General features: G+C 37.6%; 2 protein-coding genes across 5 annotated transcripts in view; both read right to left on the reverse strand.

Annotated features, from left to right (window-relative positions):
• Nucleotides 1-4511: 4511 nt before the first annotated feature.
• PTS (6-pyruvoyltetrahydropterin synthase) lies at nucleotides 4512-11358 on the reverse strand. Of its 2 annotated transcripts, XM_006912807.3 has the most exons (6): nucleotides 11180-11358; nucleotides 9540-9619; nucleotides 8287-8309; nucleotides 7847-7903; nucleotides 5744-5814; nucleotides 4512-5529 (listed from the first exon to the last, which is right to left on the reverse strand). In XM_006912807.3, the coding sequence occupies exons 1-6, from the start codon at nucleotides 11260-11262 to the stop codon at nucleotides 5406-5408; spliced, it is 438 nt and encodes a 145-aa protein (XP_006912869.1). In that variant the 5' UTR covers nucleotides 11263-11358; the 3' UTR covers nucleotides 4512-5405. The 2 variants fall into 2 exon arrangements, with proteins under 2 accessions (XP_006912869.1, XP_015445575.1); XM_015590089.2 differs by lacking the exon at nucleotides 7847-7903.
• Nucleotides 11359-15032: 3674 nt separating this feature from the next.
• The window catches only part of BCO2 (beta-carotene oxygenase 2), a 41928-nt gene continuing 33931 nt past the window's right edge, over nucleotides 15033-23029 (reverse strand). For 2 of the 3 annotated variants that reach the window (XM_025047501.1, XM_025047499.1), the window contains 4 exons: nucleotides 17598-17735; nucleotides 16859-17041; nucleotides 16252-16362; nucleotides 15033-15146 (listed from right to left, as the gene is read on the reverse strand). In XM_025047501.1, coding sequence (XP_024903269.1) covers nucleotides 15033-15146; nucleotides 16252-16362; nucleotides 16859-17041; nucleotides 17598-17735 — 546 coding nt within the window. The remainder of the gene's footprint in view (nucleotides 15147-16251; nucleotides 16363-16858; nucleotides 17042-17597; nucleotides 17736-23029) is intronic. The other variant, XM_025047500.1, reaches the window with a different exon arrangement.

Genomic DNA, 23029 nt, shown 5'->3' on the forward strand with positions numbered 1-23029 from the left:
TAATTTTTAACTGCAAGCTAGGGGAATGTACAGGTATTATAACAGAAAATAACAGAAGATTTCTATCTATACAGGGTGATCAAGAGGGTGACATTTAGACTGAGATCTGAAGAATGACAGGTTTTATGAAGGGGATGGGGCAAGAGATAGGAACAGTATTCCAGACAGAAGGGCATGGCAAGAGAAAATTTCTTAGATGTCCTAAATTAAATTACAGCAAGCTGGAGGAAGAGACAAGATGAATCAGTTAACAGCTACAGATTGAACTAACGAAAGACTCACATTTCCGAATGTATGTTCAACTTCAGGCAGCTATCGAGAAAGAACAGCCTACCATCAGACCACATCCCACTTATACAGGAACTTTCTAGACTGTTGCCCACAACCAATACCGAAGCATCAAATACTTTTTCCTTACAGACTATCCACCTATCCCAGAACTTTCCCCCTTTTACCTTTTCCTGTCCCCTTTATATATAGCAATGTAAATTCTTTCAAAACAACTTACATATCTCTTCCCCAAACTCATCGTGTAAGAGCCCCATCAACCCCAGGGTGGAGGACATGTTAGTCTTCTCCACCTAGCTCTGCTGCTGCTGCTGCTGGTTTAGACTGCATGCTACCTGGTCCTTTTTCTGGCTAGCATGTGGCTCAATAAATCCTTTCTTTCAAGACAACATGTGCCCTTAAAGGTCTTTGTTTCACAGGCAGAAAAGGCAAAGACCTTGAAGCAGGAAAGAAATCGGTGTGCTTTAGGGCTTGAGAAAAGTGTGACCGAAACATAGTGAACAGCTTGAGGTTGGCAAGTAGGCAGTGGTCGGGTCATATAGGGCTTGGCAGGCTGGTGTGAAAAGTTTGGGTTATGTTTTTAATGCAAGAGGAAGCTTTTCAAGGGGTAACATAGTAGGGGTAGGAGAGGTGGAGACAGGAATGTAGAAGAAAACCAAATTGGAAACAGACCAGTTAAGAGGCCACGTCAGCAACCCAGGCAAGAAATGGGGGCAGTATGGACTAAAGTGGTGGCATTGGAAAGGTAATAATAGAAAAAATCATTATATATTTTAAAGGTAGAACCAGTAAAATTTTCTGATAGGTTAGAGGTTAAGAGGTAGGAATCAAGGAATCAAGCCCAGATTTCTGGCTTGAAAAAAATGAATGGATGGTAGTGGCATTTTTAGGGAAGTGGCGTTTTTGAAGAAGAAACCAGAAATTCACTTTGGAAATGTAAAGTTTGAGATGCCTACGACACACTCAACTACCCATCTATGGTTCTATCTGTGGGCAAATAAAACTTTAAAAGGTAAAAGACAATGCTAGCCCTTCTATTTCTTCAGGTTATTATTGGCCACAGTGGTCATATTTAGTAAGAGATCTGTGAAAAGCGTTTTTCAACTTAGTTCATACTTATTACCATACTAACTGGTAGGATGACGGTGAACTTGAGCTGAAGTACTGAGGACTTGTTTCTTGGGCATCTTTACAAATATAAGCCTGGGATATTATTTCTTTATCTAACAACCAGAGGAAAAAAGTATTCTACTTCTTTTTTTTAATGATAATATTCCTCTTTTAACAGTGACAGAATATTGGTGGGAGCAGATGGGTGGATTTTGAAGAATACAAACCAACTACGGAGCTACTTGAAAGCATAACTGCAGCTTGAAAATCCTCTAGTGTTAAGAATCACCTTCCTCTACTTCTCTTTTGTGGTGATAGCAGTTCTCCCTGCAGCTATGTGGAAATGGTGTTTATCTGGGACATTTTCCAAGTGCCTTGCAACAGAGTCTTGGTATAAAGTTAAATTGTGTGAAACTAACAATGATTTTTGTAGTGCAAGGGAGGCTAGCAATATCCCAGACATAACAAAAGCAAAATGAACACAATCTGTTTCTCATCTTTAAGATAATTCCACTTCCAGAAGGAATGTAAAAGTCCAGAGTTTAATAAACAAAACAAACTTATCACAGACCTAGTCTATTAGTGGCCACATGAACACAACTGATCATATTATTCTGGACATTTTTATAACCCATTGGTGGAGACTACATCAACTTAGGCAATACAAATGATTGCTGAGATCTAGTCATTCTGTTCATAGCGATATGGTCAATATTTTTCTTAACTTCTCACCTTAGAGTTGGTTTTAATTTCAAGAATCATGCTACAAAGATTTATATTTATCTAGCTACAAACCACACCATTCCCATAGGAAACAACCACTGCTCTCTGATATTTCGCTCCCACAAAACAAAATGTGCTTGACTTCCCGGGAGTCAAAAAGGACATGATATATATACTCTCTGCCTACCTCTCCAGCCTCATCTCCTGCTCTTCTCCACGTCACATTTTACACACTAGCAGTATATGTGTTACCTCCTCCCCTTGAGTGTGGGATGGATCTAGTGACTTGCTTCTAAAGAACAAAATACAGAAGAGTGATTAGGTTACAAGACTGTGACATCCATCTTGCCAGTGCATGTGCGCACTTGCTCTTTCTTCTCTTCTCTCTCTCTCACTGGCACTCTCTCTTGCCCTCTTACTTGCTCATTCTGATGAAGCAAGCTGCCATATTGTGAGCTGCTCTATGAAGAGGCCTACAGGGCAAGAAAGGGAGGGAAAAACTGAGGCCTCAGTCCAACAACCCCATGAGGAACTCAATCCTGCCAACAACCACATGAGTGGGCCAGGAAGATGATCCTTCCCAGTCAAACGTTGAGATGACTGCAACCTTGTGAGTGACCCTGAGCAGAGGTCCCAGCTAAGCCACATTCAGATTTCTCGCACACTAAAACTGTGAGATCATAAATGCGGTTGTTTTAAGCCACTATGTTTGGGGTAATGTGTTATGTGACAGTAGATGATAACCAATACATTCACCCTGCAACGTGGTTATAGGGATAAAGCGAGGTAATATAAAAAGTACTTTGCAAAATGCCTGACACTGGCAGCAGACACTACACAACGTGAGTTCTACTCTCCTCCCTGTTGCTGCATTTCCATTGCACCACGTGCTCCTGGCACCCATAACCTCATGTCTAGATCCCTGCAATGGCTTTGCCACTCATTTCCTTGTTTCCCTTTGTCTAACTGGTCATCTTCCTTAAAAAGCAAAGACAAAACTTCAACAGCTCCCTATTCCTTAAAGGATAAAAACCAAACTAATATTCAAGACCTTCTAGGCTGTCCCCATGCTCTATTTCCAAGCTAACTTCCATTACACACTCCTATCTCATCACTACTCTATTAAGATTAATCTATTCACTATATCCCAAATGTACTTTGTACATTCCCACTCTAGTAACCCCACTAATAAAATTTTACCCTTTCAGTATTCATTCCCTCTTTCCTCTTGACTTCCAAAACACCACCTTCCCTACCCCATCACTTGAAGTTCCATTCAGGACTTACCTCCTCCACAAAGCTTTCCAAACCTTACCAGCTCCTAATAATCTTTTTCTTTCTCTAAATTAATATTTACTCATTTGGTATTTAAAATCATTGTGATAAAAATCTGAGAACAGGCAGAAGCAACTTCAGAAAGCACGTAGTCCAAGCATTCATCTCTGAGGCCCTGAGAAGAAAGTGACACAACTGAATAGTAATAGCACTAGGACTGGAATTCAGGCCTCAATACTTTCATGTTATTCAATTCTAAAAATATTTACCTATGTAGGAGGCACTATAAAACTTCAGCAGTTTCCACCCATATGCCATTCATTTATTTAATCAACAAAATTACTGAGTTCTATTTACCAGATACTCTGCTTAGAATACCTTGCCCACAAGGAATTCAGGGTGGTGGACAAAAAAGGTAAAGCAACAATTACAATATAGCTTGATAAGTTTCTAATATGATTAAAAAATTTGGAATTAAAAAAAAATTGAAATATACATACATTATCCTTTTTTTAGAGTCTGTGTTTGAGAGTCAGACAGACTCTGAATGTGAAACACTCAGTTTGCTCTCTATTGACTGAGTAATCTTGGATAAGTAGCTTAAACTCACCCAATTTCTATAGTCTCATCTGCAAAATGGAAAAAATGCCCACCTTGTATGGTATTTGTGGGAATTAAAACAAAAAGTGCCTTAATAAAATATGGCTACCCTGACTTTCAAGTAATCAATACAAAATATACATGAATAAGTAACATAAAAATTGTGTTTGATAACTAAAGCAGATTAAAATATAATTAAGTAGGCATTGTATCACTGTGAAAATTTATCATAAAATTCCTGCAGTTACTAACTCTTCAAAATAAAAGTGTATTCCTTTGAAATTTTTTCTAGTATAGTAATCACTTATGCATGGCCTTTTACTATTTTCAGGCAGCAACATTCTGAGATTCCATTGGTACTAGTTGCCATGTGAAGAGTAAAACAAAACCCTATATTTAATAAGTTTATAATACTAATGAGAATGCAAGAGAGAACAGTTCCTTGTGCAAAGCAAGCAAATACATTCTTGTGGATTTGGTCCTGAGGAAAAGATACCAGAGATAAATGCCAAACATATAGTTCAACTTAAGCAAGTAAGTTTAATGATCAGAACAAAATGAAATCGAATAGAGAAAACTGTATACAAGAGATGCTTTACAGCATAAAAGATTCTTTTCACATTGATTATTTTAACATGGTTTAATATAAGTGATTATTCTTCAGTCTTCTCAGTTAAAACTGTTCAGGTGGCCATAAAGTCTGGAAACATACACAAATATACTTAATTGGTAGTTGACTGATATTCTATGACATGTTCAATGTGCTATTTCTCACTAGCAATTCATGTTCAATAATAAGCTGAGCAAAACTGCAATGGGCAATGTGCACTAAAGCAGCATTTCCATCAATCCTTGCACATCCATCTACAAACACTGCCTCAGGTGATTTGTGTTTCTAATTTTCCCTGAAGAAACTTATGCCTAGAGCACACCCTAGAAGAAGTAATCAAAGAAGCTCAACCTATTAAGAAATACATGTAGTCTATGTTTCCAGACTTTGTGGTCACCTGTATTTTAATTTTTTATAAGATTCACCTACTGTAATTTTTATAAATATTTCTATTATTATATCAGAAAAAAATGAATACTAAAAATGAGATAATGAAAAAACAAAAATAGATTGCTATTGTTTTCAATTAGTTCTACACCAAAACATTTTGCTGAAATAAAGTGATTTTTAATCTCAAAAAAGATACTTTAAATGATACTCAGGATACATTACAAATTTTGTTTTAAAATAGATTTGAATTTAAAACAAGTTTTACTCACAGTGTTTTCAATAAATCAAGCACTCCAGAACACAATGTAGAGGTATAATAATTATGTGATGACTTATTAATAGTCTAAGGGGAGAAAGCTATTTCTTAAATATGGAAATTAAATCTTTCTAAAATATTAACCCCTATGGGCTATTCTCCTTTATAGACTACAATATTATTGTCAGTTTCATATACTTTTACTTTATAAAGAATTCCCACAGGAAGAAATTTCTGAAGGTTTTCCCAGATATATACGGCTACATTTTCTGTCGTGCTGTAGAAGAAAAGGAAAGAAGATCAAAAAACAATAAAATTTCGTGTTTAATATTTACAGAGAACAGAAATTCTAAAGACATCTAAAGAAATTCTAAAGACTTTTAAAAGACATCAATAGTTAAACTAAAACTTCAGAAATCACACAGCAATCAGATAAAATGTTAAATCAATTCTTTCTTATTATCTATATGAGGTAAGACAATCATACTCACCTTACAACATCTGTGAAATACGGCACATCTAGATCCAGGTTCTTATGATCAAGGGGCTTCATAATTGCCTCCTACAGACAAAACAAAGGAAAAACATAATGCCATTTACGACTCACATTCCAAAATGTTCCACCTTTGCCTCTAAAACTTATCATTTGGCCACTGACTCAATATTTGTAAGTACTTTATCTGTGTCTTGCAATGCAATCTCAGACAGTTTAAAGTTGTAAAATAAAGTAAGCTCTCTACGACATTATTCTCCCACTAAATGTAAAGAGGTTAAGAAACCAAAAAGTAGAAAATTCACTGGAGCTTTCTTGTAACAAGCCTTGTAATTCAGAATTTAGTTTAACACATCCTGCATTATGTCCAAAAAGTTACCAGAAATACCTGTCCATAACAGTCTCACTACCCTCAAGAAAATATCATTAGGACAAAGATCCAATTAATACTACACTTTTCACAGCAGACTAAGATTGAAACTATGTTAGTAGTTGTAAATTTCTGCAATAAGTAGTATTTTCAGAATGATCTTGGCCTCTTGGAAGAAAAAATATAAACATATAAAGACTGTTGCTTTCTAATGCTTATACATATTAACATAATGTTTTCATTTGTCAATTGGCAAGAACTATAACTGCCTTATTCTAAGTTTTTACTTTTAGCTATATTGTAAAAAATCTAAGCATTTGTGAAACAATCTAATTTTCCATGTGGTATAGTTCCAAGAAGAGTACAGTAATAGCAATAATAGCAATCGTGTTCTGAGCAAAAGCAGTATCGTATAAAAAGAATAAGTCCTAAACCAAACAACCTTTAAAATAGATCAAATTATAACCACATGAATATCAAGAAAATAAATATCTTTGTTTTATCTTCAATTCCAGGTCCCAACTTTTCCACTGAAGCCTCTTCAACAAGGCTCTAACTTTACTCTGCTGCCATGATGAGCCACTTTTATTGATGGGAGTGTGTGGTGTCCTTCAAAGTGGTATAAAAAGGCATATTTAATCATATTGCTTGCTTGGGACATCTCGTAGTTCTCATATTGTTGTCTTGTACAACACCCTGTATATATATATATAGTTTGTGTCCCCAGTTGATGCAAGAACTCTGTCTTTATAGCTTTCCTAAAGTACTTTGGGCACAGTGCTGTTCGTTTATTCACTCATTCTCTTATTCATTTATTCAACCAACTTACTGGGCACTTATTATTCTTTACCTCCTAGAAAAAGTAATGTGAGCACTCTGTGAGTAAGGGCTATGTCTCATTCACCTTTGCATTCCTAGTGCTTAGCTTGAACAATGACATAAAGTAGGCAAACTTGCTAAATACATGGTTGCTAAGTAATATGAAAGAAGTAATGATTATTAATAAAAGCATTTTTATGAAACGAATGTCAAATTTTAGAATAAAAGGGCAGAGCTGAAGCAAAGAACTAAATAAGCAAGTGAAACGATGGCATAATAAAAACTAAGCTGGATAGAAGGAAATCTATTCCCAACTTTGTAAAGGACTAACCTTATGACCTAGGGCAAGTCGGTTAACTGTTCAGCATCTCTCAAACTTAATTTATGGCATGAGGAAATGGACTTAGATAATCTTTTAAGGACTCTTACAGTGCAAAAATTCTCAAGTGATATAATCAGTGAGTCCTTTATCGAACACATTCTTTTGTGTTATCTTTATGATGAACTGCCCCAGTGAGTTTATAATAAAGCTAGAGTGAATAAAATGGGGTAGTATTAAAATCTTGATCAAAGGCACAAGGAAAATTCACAGAAGGTAAAGAAAGCTACCAGGAGAAAGCTGGATCTTGAAAGAACGGTAGAATTTTTAAACATAGGAAATTAAGATATGCCAGCAAGACATATAAGATGAGCATGCTACATTCATTTCCATCATTGTAATACAATTGTGACTCATTTCCATTAAGTCACCCAACACGAAAGTAGTTCCTCTAACTACTCCCCTACTCCCACACCCAATTCCAATCACACAGTCATGGCGTCCCTGTAGACACTTGGTTCGGGAAATGAAAGGGGGCTGTCAAATATTATACTTAGAGGACAGCACATAATAAGCACCAAACATGCCATTACCTCCATATAACCTTTGAGGTCGGTCAAATTTATAACCATTCCCGTAACAGGATCAATCTAAAGAATAAACAAAGGTGAATATTACTATAATATGCTCTTCATATTTAAACCTCTGCTATATTAAAGGCTGTACAAGGTGCAGAAATTGTGCCCACATTTGCCTTCATCCCCAACACAATTGTCAGTCTCAGCACAGAAACACCAAGTGCTCCAGGCATCCTTTTCATTGTACTGCTCTTCTACCTATCCACATGTAGCACATTAAAGATGACACTTTGGGAGAGGAAAGGCCTGAAGGGAAGCAGCTCACCATACTCAAAGGCCAGCAATGAAGCAATACCAATTTGAAAAGAATTTTTCAACACAGAATCTATCACGTCGGAGGAAAGAAGGCCCAGCAATCCATACAAACCACATAGATATATTTTTTCAGCACATACCTCTCCATGTACTGTCACCACAACTATAAGAAAAGAAATAACAAAAAACCAGCATGACTTTCAATAAATTAACATCCAAGCACAAGTTAGCAACATAAATTATTAGATCTCTGTCCCATAAAGATATATTTGTATTTTCCCCAAAACATCTGTCCTCTTAGCTAAGATCTTTTTAGCAACCAAAGCAAGAGTTGACCAAGACAAAGGAGCTTGGTAGGAGCCCTGACTAAGCAGAAGAGCTTAGCCAAGGCCAAGAAGGGTGTAAATTCTGCTTATAATGCTGATGCACTAGGTTGGAATCTCCACCAGGTAGGATCGAAATGCTGCTCAATCACTGCCTGTAAAAGTAGAAAATGAACAGGAAAAAGTCCAGCTACACATCAATCTGGTCCAATTTGGGGCAGTACCTTTCTAAGAACACAAAACTGCTGGGCCTAAAACTCTTATCCCTTTACTCACATGGATGTAAACAGTTCACAGTAATGCTTTATAAATTAACAAGTGCTTGTATGAGGCATTTGAAAAACCTTGATGATCAGAATGCTTTACAAGTTGACAACTTTTATATTTTTTTCAACATCATACAAACATCATTAGGTATTATGTGACAAGTGAATAAACTAAGAATGAGAGCTATCATAGGTTGAGTTAAGAGGCAGTAACTAAACTAGAAATCCTGATCTCCTGACACTTTTTTCTGGTCTTTACTCCACACCATATGCTGTGATACTCAACGGCTTTTATAGCTGTTTTTTGAGACATCAGCTATATCTCAAAGAATCAAGTCTCTTATTCTTACATAAATTAATTATGTTCTTGGAACTACAGGCAAAGTTGTAGACCCAACATATTTTCCTGTCAGACAGCATATTCCTAGCCAATATTCCCCTTTTGTCAGTCATTATTTACTCAAAGACCATAATCTAATTTTAACATTAGCCTCGGCAATATCTAATTAGAATGAAACGTGGTGCCAAAACAATCTCATTACGTACTCTAAGGCCAAGGAAAAATTATTTAAACCATTCACTGTTGTGGACTATCTGTAACAGAGCAGACAATTAAAAGGTAAAACTTAAGACACATCCAACCAAGGCAACAGCTCTTTTCATTCTGAACTTCCATTTAACATCTCGTTCAAGGCTCAAAGCGTTACTGCTCAGTCTATAAGGTTTTTACTCATTAAGACTATATTTGCTAAACACTCTTACTCTTAATTGAAAGGGCTAAATTTTCATCAGTTTTTCTCTCACCTTTATAATTGTGCCCATGGCCATTTGGATTGTTGCATTTCCCAAACAGTTTCAAGTTCTCTTCATTACTCAGAGATTTGCTGACCAAAAAAAAAAAAAAAGTCAACATGACAAAGTCAGACACCTCTGTTCCCTATATTTATTATTTGTTTTAGCTTTTGAAAAGCTTCACAATTTATTATTACTTTAGCTCACCAGAGAATCATAAATCAACTTGATTTCATTATTCAGCTTTATGTCACAACCCAGTGTATGCCCCCTAATTAGGCTACTGTACCATACAAATTAGCATAAACAAATTCCATACCCTTGTTCCACAGCAAGATTCCAAAAACTGATCTGCTCAAGGCCCTTCCATTTTTCAACTCAAACATTTACAGAGTACCTACTACATATTAGGCATGGGCTGAATGAAGCAAGGGCATACAGTGATAAAATATGCTTGTCCTCAAGTGGCTTAAAATCTCGTTCCTCCTGAAAAATAACTACATGATCTAGCAGTCTCCTCTTTAACAATTTTGCTTTATTATGCCTCAACTACTGCCTACTGATAACTTCAATCTACTGAGGGGCATTCAAATCAGGTGAAACTTGAAAATTACAATATTTGGCTGTTGTTCCAGGCAGTGAACACTTCTCTTAATAGATTTTTTTACCTATACCTATTCCTGTCCAATCTTTGCATCTTTAATGAGCCCTTACTGCCCTCATATGTTGGAGCTTTCTATCATACAACCCCTTTCTTTTTGAAATACTCTTTACTATTTCCCCCACCTTCTCCCATTCATCCACTTCTTACATTTAGAGTGCTACAGTTCACAAAGCTTTTGCACAAAATTATCTCACTGTACCTTCCACAATATTGGCCAGACTGTACACTCCAGACAGATGGCAGTAACACAGGTACATCTGATCAATGCTGCATCCCTGTTACCTAGCACAAGACCTGATAGGCACACAACAAATACTTGTCCAGTGAATGAATCGATGGATCTTGTTGGGTAGAATTATGCTCATTTTACAGAGGAGGAAAAGGATGCTCAGAGTGGACCTTGCAAATGAGTGGCAAAATTCTCCTCAAAAGCAACTCTTCAGTGTCATCAAATAGTCTGAGTGTTCTGGGCTGAAATTCCAATTGTTGCTTGTTCTCAGAGCTGCCTTAGGAAAGTTAACATCTAAGTTCATTTTATCTTAGGCGAAAAGGGGATAAAACTTGCCAGGCTGTAATTATATTCGTTACGGTAGCTAATATTCCTAGTATCTAACATTTATTGAGAGTTCACGAATATGCCTGGCACTGTGTAATCTGGGCAAGTTTAACTCTGAACACTGCAGCAACCCTTTGAGCTAAACGAGGGGAATCCGACAAAGAAGTTGCTTCAGATCGCAGAGCCAGCACCCAAGACCGTCTCTCTCCGCAGTCCGCTCGGTTACCCAACACACTTCACTGCCTGCTGTGGGGCCTGGTCAACTCCAGTTGCCACTGTTACAGTGCGGTCAATGAAGCCCGGCGGCCACAGGAAGGAACAAGACGCGCCCCGCCCACTCCTCGGTGCGCTCACCTGCCCCTCCCGCACCTGGCCGCGCCCCCGGGCTAGAAGTCCCCGCCCCACACCGTTGGCACTGTAGGCACAACCCACCTGTGGAGCCGGTGGGTCGCGCTGAAGGAGACGAGGCGGGATACTCGCGCCCGGCGACGACAGCCAGAGGCTGAAGCGCTCATCGCCTCCCAGTCCCGCGTGCGGAGTCACCGCCGCCTCCCTTGGCCCTGGGGCGGGAACTGGGGTGGACAAAGACTCTCTCCGCGGCTGCGCAGTGCAAGCTGCGCCCCCGGGAAGCGCTCTCCGCTTCACCCTGCGGCTGGGCTCCCTCTGCCGGCCTGGAGGCGGTAATCAGCGTCCCTTACTATCCGGGTCTCGGGATAGCAAGTTTGGATAGCCAGGCAATACCTAGCAGGGGTCAAATAAGGTGGATGGGGTTTTACTGTCCATTTTTATGTCTCCTCAGCCTGAGGTCACATCATGCAGTTAGGGTCAGACTGGGCACACTTTGGGTCTGGGAGGGACTTCTTTGAGCCACCCTTTCAATTCACTTCTAGAAAGCCCGGGTTACAATAGAAACCTCCAGTCACTGGTTACTCTGAGATAAGCCCCAAGGCCAGTCTATGTATTGAATAAAGAGCAGGAATTTGAGGGCACGTGTAGGACCACGTGGCTTTCAGAGAGGATATTACCTTTGGACTGTTTGTAAAAATTCTTACTAAGGATAACTCTCAAGCTGTACTTATCCACATGCACGCATGAACCCGTTTATCACTCTGGGTCTGGCCCAATGTGAATACATGTACCCATGAACACATATTAGCAATTCCATGTCCACCGTAGACACCCCGAGTCAGAAGATCTTATGAGTAGATGTGAATCTACTTATAAGAAACATCTAAACTATTCAGTTCCCAGTTGCAAGTCACCTCTTGCTTCCTTCCATACATGCCTTTATTAAATATATACTGAACAATGTAGGGAGAAGGCAAGAGTTAAAAATGTTAATAAAGAGACTGCAATATGCTGATCAGCACTGCAGCCAGGCCAAGAGGACACCTGCAGAACAAAGGAAGATTTCTACTGGGAATGCTAATAACTCATTTCCCACACCTGTGGAAAGGGAAACAGGAACAAGTGTTTAAGTGGCTGCCCTACACAAAATTGTTCATTCCCTAAGCTAAAACCCTGGGGAACCTATGGATTAAAGATTGAGACCTGCCAGCAGGCCTTTCAGGCTACTTCTTCTTCCCTTTCTCCTTCCTCACTATATGTCCATATCAAAGGAAACGGGAACCAATGGCACGTAAACTGAATTCTCTGAACAGTAGGTCCCCTACTCATTGCCTTTACATGTCTCTCTTGGCCCCTTTCATTCTCTGCCTCTGAGAGGAGACCACGGCTCTGTCTGTGGAGTGTTATCCCTTTTCTAATAAACTTTCCTTTTGACTCGAACTTTGGTGTGTGTGTTGAATTCTTTCTACACTCTCTGCCGAAGGACCCTTTTCTCTTGGTGCAGGGCTTGGTCTCCCTCCTAACTCCGGGAAATTTGCCCTGTCCTGTATCGTATCTACTATGAGGCTGGCACTGTTCCAGGCACTGGGAAGGATAGATAAAATCGTGAGAGTGGCAGAAATATAAGTCTCAATTGTAATTTCTCTCAAATCTCTCTGGTCTCCAGCTATATGGTTCTGTTTGTGCTACATTAAATTATTATGTTATATAGCAAACATTCTTCACACATTTTTCAAATATTTTCTCATCTCCCTTTTGTGCTGTAAAGAAAGAACTTCAAAGAATTATAAACTTCAGAGATTTTTTTTGAAATAGAAACTATCTAGTTCAGCGCTCTCGCTTTATAGATAAGAAAGCATAGGTCCAGGTAAGTGAATTACTTAACCAAGATCACTTATAATATAAACAATATTGCCAAGACATTGACTACATCAGAGATAGTCAGTGGTCACACAAACAATTTACTCATTCCAAAAAGTTTTTAAAAAATCAAGACAAAAGGTAAAAAATAGAAGAAATTTCTGAAAAATTATTTTACTCTTACAGAGTTCATGCTCTAAAATTTGTATTAAAGCTAATTCTATATAAAGGCACTCACCCAATTCACTCTCAGTTATGGGTTGAATTGTGTCCCCACAAAATAAATGCATTGAAGTCCTAACTCCCAGTACCTCAGAATATAACCGTATTTGGAAATAGGGTCTTTACAGATGTAATTAGTTGAGACAAGGTCATTAGGGCAGGCTCTAATCTCTTTTTCCATCGCTTGTGGACCACATCCCTCTGTCCTTGTGTCTGGATAGGGAGAGGAAGAGGCCCTGCCCAGGCTTTGAGCCTTAGTCACATGCTCACTCAATTTTACCAAAACGTTCTGCATTGGACTACCAGGCATATGCACCTAGATTATAAAATATCATTGATCCATTTTTGTCTTCTCCTTCAAGAACCTTATAGACGGCAGGGCCAAAGCAGGATTCCGGCATCCTTGGGTCAAAATTTTATAATTATACTACTAACCTTTATATGTTTGAACTTCGCTCTCTGTGAATTAGGATGGAATAAAGATTTATAAACAGAGGAAAGACACGATCAGATCTGCGTACTTCCCAGATGTCAACTAGTCTCCTTCACCCTTCAGATCCGGGTAAGATCTCAATCAAACCTCCAGGTCTTTTCTGGGGGAGTACCATGCCTTTTTAAGGACTCCTGTAAAATATCAGGGGATTTATGCTCTTATGGTTACCTCAGCCTCTAAGCTCCCACATATGCTATATTAGTTCTGCTTAGGCAGCTTCTTGCCATTCTGTACCTGATCTGTTGTTCTATATCTCACCAATCCAAACACAAAACTTAGAACTTTTACTTCATTGACATGATATAAACTCTCACATGTGGCATCTGTATGTATGGAATACTTCACTTAAGAAGATAGGGTTTGTGATGTTTATAATAACTCCTAAGGAAAACTGAGAAAAAACTGACTGCTGTGTGCAGCGAGCCTAATCATGAATTCACAGTTGCCCCCAAAAGACATGTTTGGGGACTTCTCCAGAAATATTCAACACAAAGGGAGTATGGAAGGTTTAACTAGCCCAGGGTAGGAGTTCAGTGGAGGGAAGGAATATAACTGAAGGAAAGGGAAACAAAGAATTTTGAAGGTGTTAGCAAGAATGTGGCTTAAGTGACAGACCTAGGTTGATTCCAGCTATGGGTAAAAACTGGTGGGTTAAGAACTGTAGAGATTAAATGGTCTCTAGTGCCACCTGTTGCCCAACTAAATGAACTACCGTTTTTTCATTAATACCTGAAGAACTATACACCTGGAGATTAGAAGAAATGCCTGATTTTAGCAATGTTCCTCAAAACAACACCCTCCCAAGGCTGAGCTGGGGACAGGGTAGGAGGTGAGAGTGGATGGTCCAACTGCAATGACATCTGCTATGGACAGCAGAGAAGCATCCAGTTTAAAAGAAGCTTCCAGGTATGACATAGTCGGCTTCCTGTCCTCTGTGAGTACCTGAGGACGGGTGGTGACAGGCTGTGATGAGGGGGGAAAAAAAGGTGTTTTTCAGACCTATCTTCTTATTCTACTACTATGATTATTTGTATTTATTTTCCCAAGTGTAAGGATCTCTGTCACCCATATATCTGGTGGTGGCAATAACCCAGTTCTAGTTTTTCTTTCATGTATTCTTATTACCTAAAGGAAGATACATTCAGTAAATATAACTTTAAAACTCTCCTCACAAGGTTGTATCAACACTTGCTTAATCTTTTCAAGGAAGAGCCCTAAGAAAACATAAAATCATAATCATCACACGAATTGTTTTTAATAGAAATTTAAAAACCATGTCTACAGCTTGGAAGGTAAGATATCTCTCTTTTGTACAGAGCACATTCATTTTAAACGTAGTTCCCAGACCTTGCGGTTCTTCTATCAGATGGTTACAAAGGTACTGTGAAACCCATAAGGCATTTGCACAGGTACCTCTGCTCGGCTCAATTCTTCAAAGTTCCTGGCATCCAAGACTAGAAGAAAGTTGCTTTTATTCTAGGAAAAAAGAAAGACAATACTGAAAATTCTTTTTTTTTTCTATCAAAAATCTTTTTGTCTTTTCAACTGGGCTATAAAATTCCTAAAGGAAAGAGTCTTATTGATCTTCATATCTATCCCCAACACCTAACACAGTGCTTTGCCTATTCATTCATTAAATGTTTCCTGAATTGCTGAATTGGACTTAAAAAGGAAATTATGGCTGAAGAAGTTCATACCTAGAGCGAAAATGTTGTTCTTTATACCAATCACCTTCATAGGATCTCTTTAAGTATCTTTTGCCTGCCCCTTTATAATTTCTTCAGAGACAAAGAAATTATTTCTTCCAAATTAGAAATGTCTCCATTTTGTGTTACCTTAGAGTTGTTCAAAAGGTAGCACTTCAAGGCACACTGAGATTTGCTTTGGTATAATTTCAGGGGTGATCAGAACACGGTATGAGGACTAAGTCATCCTAGGCGCATTACTACTTTATCATAGCACATTTCTCACCAAGCCTTAAAAAGGCTCAGAATCCTACAACCCAAGCAGCCCCAATAATTGATCAACACTGATACTCACAGTGAACCTATTTGCCACAAGAATGCCCTAGACGAGAAGTTAGATATCAGTATTATTGAGACACTAGGTCAGGCCTTACCACATTAGACTTTTGGGTCACTCAGTTGAAATTGGCAGCACAGGTGGTAGTATGAATATTAGACTAGAAGTCAGAGGACTGGGATTTAAATATTGCCTTTACCTTCATGAAATCTAGTGCAAATCTCTTTCAACTTCCTTAAGTTACAAATTCTATATGTGTAAATGGTATCCCATGGAGTTGTTTTGATGACTAAATAAGATAATATGTATGAAAGTAGTTTGTAAATACATTTCTATGTAAATATAAATGATCAGTAGTATTATAGATCTAATAGAAATTTTAAAAAATAATAAAGTATGGATTATGATTTTTAAAATGTTCATAAATAGTAAAGAGAGGAAGAAAAGAAAAAGTGCCACATAGGAATCGAAATAAACTATCAATGGCATCACTAAATATTACCGTCAGAAGGCTCAGTGCTACTTTTCTTTCTGACTAGTGACAGGGAAATATGTTTACCTGGTTGGGGGTGATCACTACAGAAAGAATAACCCCACAATCTTCTTCATTAGTTCCCGGTACTGGAACAAAAACAGGTTCTGAGGGATAAAAGCCATCTTCTCTCCAAACCTGTAAGTCCCCAAAAAAGTAATTGATAGAAAGTTAGTTATGAGCTGGAAGTGCTCTATAGCTTTTGCCCCTCCCAGCATGAATTTGGCTGTCAACATAATATTCCAACAGTAAAAGAATCAGGTTCACTGAGCTGAATAGGAGAGAGAGAGGAAGCTTTTGCAGCTGCAGATTCCATCCTCATCATCAAACACAATTTGTGAAGTTATAATTTTCCATCAACCTGAAATATAGGTGTCCCAACAACCTTAACCCCATGATTTCTCTCAAAATAACATCCAGCATTGAATTATTTTTCTGGGTTTCTGGTTCATTTAGATTCCCTAAAAGGCAAATACCCCTAACCTAGGTTAGGGTTCTCAAACTTAATAAAAGTAAGTGTCTGAGCTGCTTAAATACTAAAGAATCTCAAAAGCTGTCCTAAACAAAACAAAAACTAATTCAAAGGGCAGAACAGGTCTTTCAAGGGTTTGAAAAGGGAAGAGATTTTCATTACCATCAGTGTCTTATTCACCACGTCAACCTTGATCAGGGAATCCCCCACCAAATGCCGAAAGCCACAGCCGTAGAAGAAACGATATTTTTTGCCACTGAATTGACCGTAGTTGATCTGAGGAAATTCAATACCTCCTTCCTTCTCTAAGTCCTCCGGATATAGATTTTCATAAGAGCACCAAATCTAAAAGAGGTTCCAAAAGGATCTGTAATGATTGCTTAATTCTCACTTATTTTCTTCAGTGTAGGTCAGTGAGGAGGCTCTATAAGAGTTTGTGAGAGGGCCTGGAAACTGAGGTTCTTTTTTCCATCTGGTGTATGAATGCATAAAAGATTATTGCATTTCGTGACTAAGTTGTCAAATGACATAGGAGGTAGAAGTGGGCTTTTAATTCTCCTAAAGCTAAGACATTGATGTGCTACACAATGATATGCCTGTGTTAAGCACAAATTATCTAAAAGGTAGGGATGGTTAATACCAATCTCAACGATTTAGACATTTCACAACCATTAGAAAGTTGCACATATCTGTTTCAAAACACAAAAGGGATAGGTAAACATAGTGCTCACTCATACCCAGAATTCTGTGGTTCTTGTGCAAGCAATGTTCCATGACCTTACCCTGCCGCGCTGAATGTTACAAAACTCATTGTGCACCAAACACCGTGGAGAATAGCCAATGAAGAAAGTAACACCACTGAAGTTCAAAGTCTTAAGTCTAATGTCCGTTCATAGCATACCTTTCCATCAGCCTGTTTCACAGCACTGGCAGAAGAATAGGGCAGTGGGCTGAGGTTCTCTCCTTCGGGGGCATTCAAATTGATATGTAAGGGCAAAACAAACCTTCGAGGGAAAGATTTGGCTACTGAGTTATAGACCTGTTCAGGAGAGAGAGATAAACACATGAGAAGATTGCCATTCATAGAATAACAGCATGTCCCAATAAATTAGATACAGTCAAACTTTTGGTATTCCTAAGTAATTCCATAAATAATTTTCATTCTTTCATTTATTCAACAAATATAGTACCAACTATAAATGAAGCCCTGTTTTACACACTGGGAATATAGCAGTGAACAAAACAAAGTCTCTGACCTCATGGAACTTTTATATTCTAGAGGAGAAAGAATGCTAAGAAATCAGAAATAAAATGTTATTTGTGTCAAATAAACAAATGATTAGATAGTCCAAGATCTGATTAGTTATAAGTGCCATTAAGAAACATACTGCAGGGTGAGGGACTAGAGAGTAATAAGGGGTGCTTCCTTCTTCAGGTTTGGTCAGGATAGAACTTTTGTGTGGAAAAGGGTTAATTTAGCAGGTCTAAGTTGCTCAAACCCTGCACATTCTCAAGAAAGACTTATTTTCCTGACTGGCCCTTGTCTGGCACTTGGGAATTGAGCTCTTCCTTGGACCGTTCCGAGTATTTTTGCATGCCTGCGGCCTTGAGTCACACTGCATTAATTTGTCCAGAGCGTTTATGCTAACAATGTGGTTTATAATGAACACTTCCTTCCATAATGGGGTGTTGGAGCTTCAATATCTTAGGTTACAAAGATAGGGACTACACATCTATGTGCAAATCCTCAACAAAAATCCTGGACAACAAACTTGGGTGAGTTTTCCTGTCAGGCAACATTTCACACATACTGTCACAATGAGTGGCTGGAGAACTTAGGTTTGTCCTATGTGACTCTATTGAAAGAGGACTCTTGGAAGCATACACCTGGTTTCCTCCAGACTTCATTCTCTGCACCTTTTCCATTTGCTGATTGTTCTGGGAACTGTGGGTCCTCCTACTGAATCATCAAAGGGTGGTCTTGGGGACTCCCAACATAGCCTCTATGCAGAGATGATATTTAAGCATGAGATCCTAATAAAATTAGCGTATTTTTTTCCAATAATAAGAATGTTTTAAGCACATTTTCCTCTCTTAAAACATTGTAAGATGAAGAACAAACTATCGTTTCCCCCATATACCTAGTCCATATTATCTCAATCACATGCAAAAATGTTTTTACTGAGTAAAAACTTTAGTGCTATTTTTAAGTTTCATTAAAACTTAGGTTTTAAAACTTACTTTTAAATTTAAACAATTTTTTTCTTTTGCAAAACCATAGCTGAACCAAAAGATTTCCAAAATCATGGGTTAGGTAATGTGGATCAACTGCCCCATTGAGAACAGCAAGAAAAGCTAGAGAACATGTTTTTTGTTGTTGTTGTTTGTTTGTTTTGTTTTGTTTGTTTTATTACGGTAACGGTTAATGAAATCCAGTAAGTTTCAGGTGTACAATTCAACCATAAGGCATATATATATATATATTGCATTCTGTGTTCACCACCCATAGGTGGATTTCTTTCTGTCACCACATATTTGACCCCTTTTACCCCATCTACCTCCCTTCCCTCTGCCACCCCTACCCTCTGGTAACCATTAACTAGTCTATTGTCCATGTCCATGAGTCTCTGTTTGTCCTGTTTGTCTGCTGCTTTTAGGTTTATATCCCACATATAAGTGATATCATGTGTTTTCAACTTTTTCTGTCTGGCTTATTTCGCTTAGCATGATTATCTCGAGGTCCATCCAGGTTGTCATGAACGGCAGTATTTCATCTCTTCTTATGGTTGAGTAATATTCCATTGTATATATATAGCACAGCTTCTTTAGCCAATCATCTATTGTAGGACACTTTAGTTGCTTCAATGTCCTGGTGACTGTCAATAATGCTGCCATGAACGTCAGTGTGCAAATATCTTTTTGGGTATATGTTTTCAAGTTTTTGTAGTGAATATCCAGAAGAGCGATTGCTGGATCATATAGTAGATCAAATCTTAGTTTTTTGAGGAACCTCCATACTGTTTTCTACAGTGGCTATACCAATTTGCAGTCTCACCAGCAGTGTATGAGGGTTCCTTTTTCTCCGCATACTCTCCAACACTTGTTATTACTTGTCTTGTTGATAACAACTATTCTAACAGATATATGAGATGGTATCTCATCGTGGTCTTGATTTGCATTTTCCTAACAGCTAGCGAGGTTGAGATCTTTTCATATGTTTGTTGGCCATTTTATGTCTTCTTGGGAGAAGTGTCTGTTCAGGTCTTGGTTCCCTTTTTAAATTGGATTGTTTTTTGTTGTTGTGTTGTTGTTATTGAGTTATATAAATGCTTTGCATGGTTTGGATATTAAGCCCTTCCTTATATGAGGCATTACTTGCAAATATATTTTCCCATTCAGATGGTTGTCTCTTTGCATTTGACAGTTTTCTTTGCATTAAATCTGTATAATGCTTTAGGTAATAAGGTCATTTTAACTTTGCTGTGCAGAAGCTTTTTAGTTTGATGTAGTCCCATTCTTTTATTTTTGCTTTTACTTCCCTTGCCTTTGAGGTCAAATTCATAAAATCCTCTTTAAGTCCAAAGTCCTTGAGTTTCATTCCTATGTTTTCTTCCATGCATTTTATTGTTTCAGGTCTTATATTCAGGTCCTTAATTGATTTTGAGTTAATTTTGGTGTGTGGTAATAGACAACAGTCTAGTTTCATTCTTTTGCAGGTGGCTTTACAGTTTTCCCAGCACCAATTATTGAAGAGGCTTTCCTTTCTCCACTATGTTTTTGGCTCTTTTGCCAAAACTTACTTGACCATATAAACGTGAGTTTACTTCTGGACTCTCGATTCTCTTCCACAGGTCTGTGTGTCTATTTCTCTGCCAACACCATGCCATTTTGATTATTGTCACTTCGTAGTATAATTTGAAGTTGGGCAGCCTTGTTCTTTTTCCTTAGGATGGCTTTGGCTATTTGGGGTCTTTGGTGCTTCCATACAAATCTGATGATTTTTTGTTCTATTTCTTTAAAAAAATGCTGACGGGATTTTGATGGAGATTGCATTAAATCTGTATAATGCTTTAGGTAATACGGTCATCTTGGATTCTTCCAATCCAAGAACACGGAATATCTTTCCATTTCTTGGTATCTTCTTTGATTTCTTTTAATAGGGTCTTGTAGTTTTCATCATATAGGCCCTTCACTTTTTCATTAGATTAATTCCTAAGTATTTTATTCTTTTTGTTGCAATTGCAAAAGGAATTATTTTTCCACTTCTTTTTCTGACACTTCATTATTAGAGTATAGGAATGCTATGAATTTTTGAACATTAATTTTATATCCATGAAACTTTACTGTATTTGCATATTGTTTCTAGTAGTGTTCTTGTGGAGTCTTTAGGGTTTTCTATATAGAAAATTATGTCATCCGCAAATAGTGACAGTGTGACTTCTTTGTTTCTTGTTTAGATGCTTTTTATATCTTTCTCTTGCCTGATTGCACTTGCTTGGACCTCCAATGTTATATTGAATAATAGTGACGATAGTGGACAGCCTTGCCTTGTTGCTGATCTTAGTGGGAAGATTTTTAGTTTTTCACCATTAAGTTTAATATTGGCTGAGGGTTTGTCATATAGGGCCTTTATTATGTTAAGTTACTTTCCTTCTATACCGATTTTGTTAAGTGCCTTGTTCCTGATCTTAGAGGGAAGGTTTTTAGTTTTTCACCATTAAGTATATAATGTTGGCTGAGGGTTTGTCATAGATGGTCTTTATTATGGTAAGGTATTTTCCTTCTATACCAATTTTGTTAAGTGTTTTGATCATAAACGGTTGCTGTATCTTGTCGAAGGCTTTTTCTGCATCTATTTGTATGATCATGTAATTCTTTTTTAATTCGTTTATGTGGTGTATCATATTAATCGATTTGCGTATGTTGAACCATCCCTGTGCCTCTGGAATGAAGCCCGCTAGATCATGGTGTATAATCTCTTCAATATGTTGCTGTATTCGATTCGCTAGTTTCTTATTTAGAGTTTTTGCATCTGTGTTCATGAGAGATATTGGTCTGTAGTTTTCTTTTTTTGTGTTATCTTTACCAGGTTTTGGTATCAGAGTAATAATGGCCTCATAAAATGAGTTGGGAAGTATTGCCTCCTCTTTGATTTTTTGGAAGCGTTTGAGGAGAATAGGTACTTCTTTGAATGTTTGGTGAAATTCGTTGGCGAAGCCATCTAGTCCTAGACTTTTACTTTTTGGTAGGTTTTTGATGATTGTTTCAATTTCCATACTGCTGATCGGTCTATTTAGATTGTCCAGATCTTGATTCAGTCTAGAAAGATTGTATTTTTCTAAATACTGGTCTATTTCTTCTAGATTATTAAATTTGCTGTTATGTACTTTTTCATTGTATAATCCTTTGTATTTCTGCAGTGTCTGTCATAATTTCCCCTCTTTCATCTCTGATTTTGTTTATTTGTGTTCTTTCTCTTTTTTCTTTAGTGAGTCTAGCCAGGGGTTTGTCAATTTTACTAACCTTCTCAAAGAACCAGGTTTTTGTTATATTTCTTTTTTCTATTTTTGTTTTGTTTTGTTTTCAATTTCATTTATTTCTGCTCTAATTTTGACGATTTCTTTCCTCCTGCTGACTTTAGGCTTCATTTGTTCATACTTTTGTAGTTTTTAAGATGAAGTGTTAGGTTGTTTATTTGGGCTCGTTCTTGCTTTTGGTGATAGGCCTGTAATGATAGGAACACTCCTCTTATTACCAGTTTCGCCAGGACCGAAAAGTTTTGATATGCTATACTATCATTGTCATTTGTTTCTATGTATCTCTTCATCTCTCTTTTTATTTCTTCTCTGACACAATTATTCTTCAGTAGTATGTTGTTTAATCTCCATGTATTTGTGGTTCTTCCTGATTTCTTTTTGCAGTTGATCTCTAGCTTCAAAGCATTATGATCAGAGAATACAGTTGGTGTGATTTCAATCCTCTTTTATTTGTTGAGGCTATCTCTGTGTTCCAGTATGTGGTCGATTCTTGAGAATGTTCCATGTGCACTAGAGAAAAATGTATAAGCAGCAGTCATTTAAGGATGTTATTTCCTTATTGATTTTCTGTTTGGATGAAATGTCCATATCAGACACTACTACCATAGTGTTTTTGGTCTGTTTCTCCCTTTAGTTCTGTTAGTAATTGCTTTACATATTTTGGGGCTCCCTGATTGGTAGCATAGATATTAATAAATGTTATGTCTCCTTGGTGTATGATTCCTTTTATCATTATGAAGTGTCCCTCAGTATCTTTCTTTACCTTTTTTATTTTGAAGACTATTTCATCCTATAT

This window comes from Pteropus alecto, unplaced genomic scaffold, assembly GCF_000325575.1.
Source record: "Pteropus alecto unplaced genomic scaffold, ASM32557v1 scaffold224, whole genome shotgun sequence".
Lineage (NCBI taxonomy): Eukaryota > Metazoa > Chordata > Mammalia > Chiroptera > Pteropodidae > Pteropus > Pteropus alecto.

Coding starts and splice junctions, on each gene's coding strand:
- PTS (XM_006912807.3), bottom strand. CDS start 11,262: ATGAGCGCTTCAGCCTCTGGCTGTCGTCGCCGGGCGCGAGTATCCCGC. Junction 8,310..9,539: donor CCATGGGCACAATTATAAAG/GTGAGAGAAAAA, acceptor CTTTTCTTATAG/TTGTGGTGACAGTACATGGA. Junction 5,815..7,846: donor ACCTCAAAGGTTATATGGAG/GTAATGGCATGT, acceptor TTTTGTCTGTAG/GAGGCAATTATGAAGCCCCT.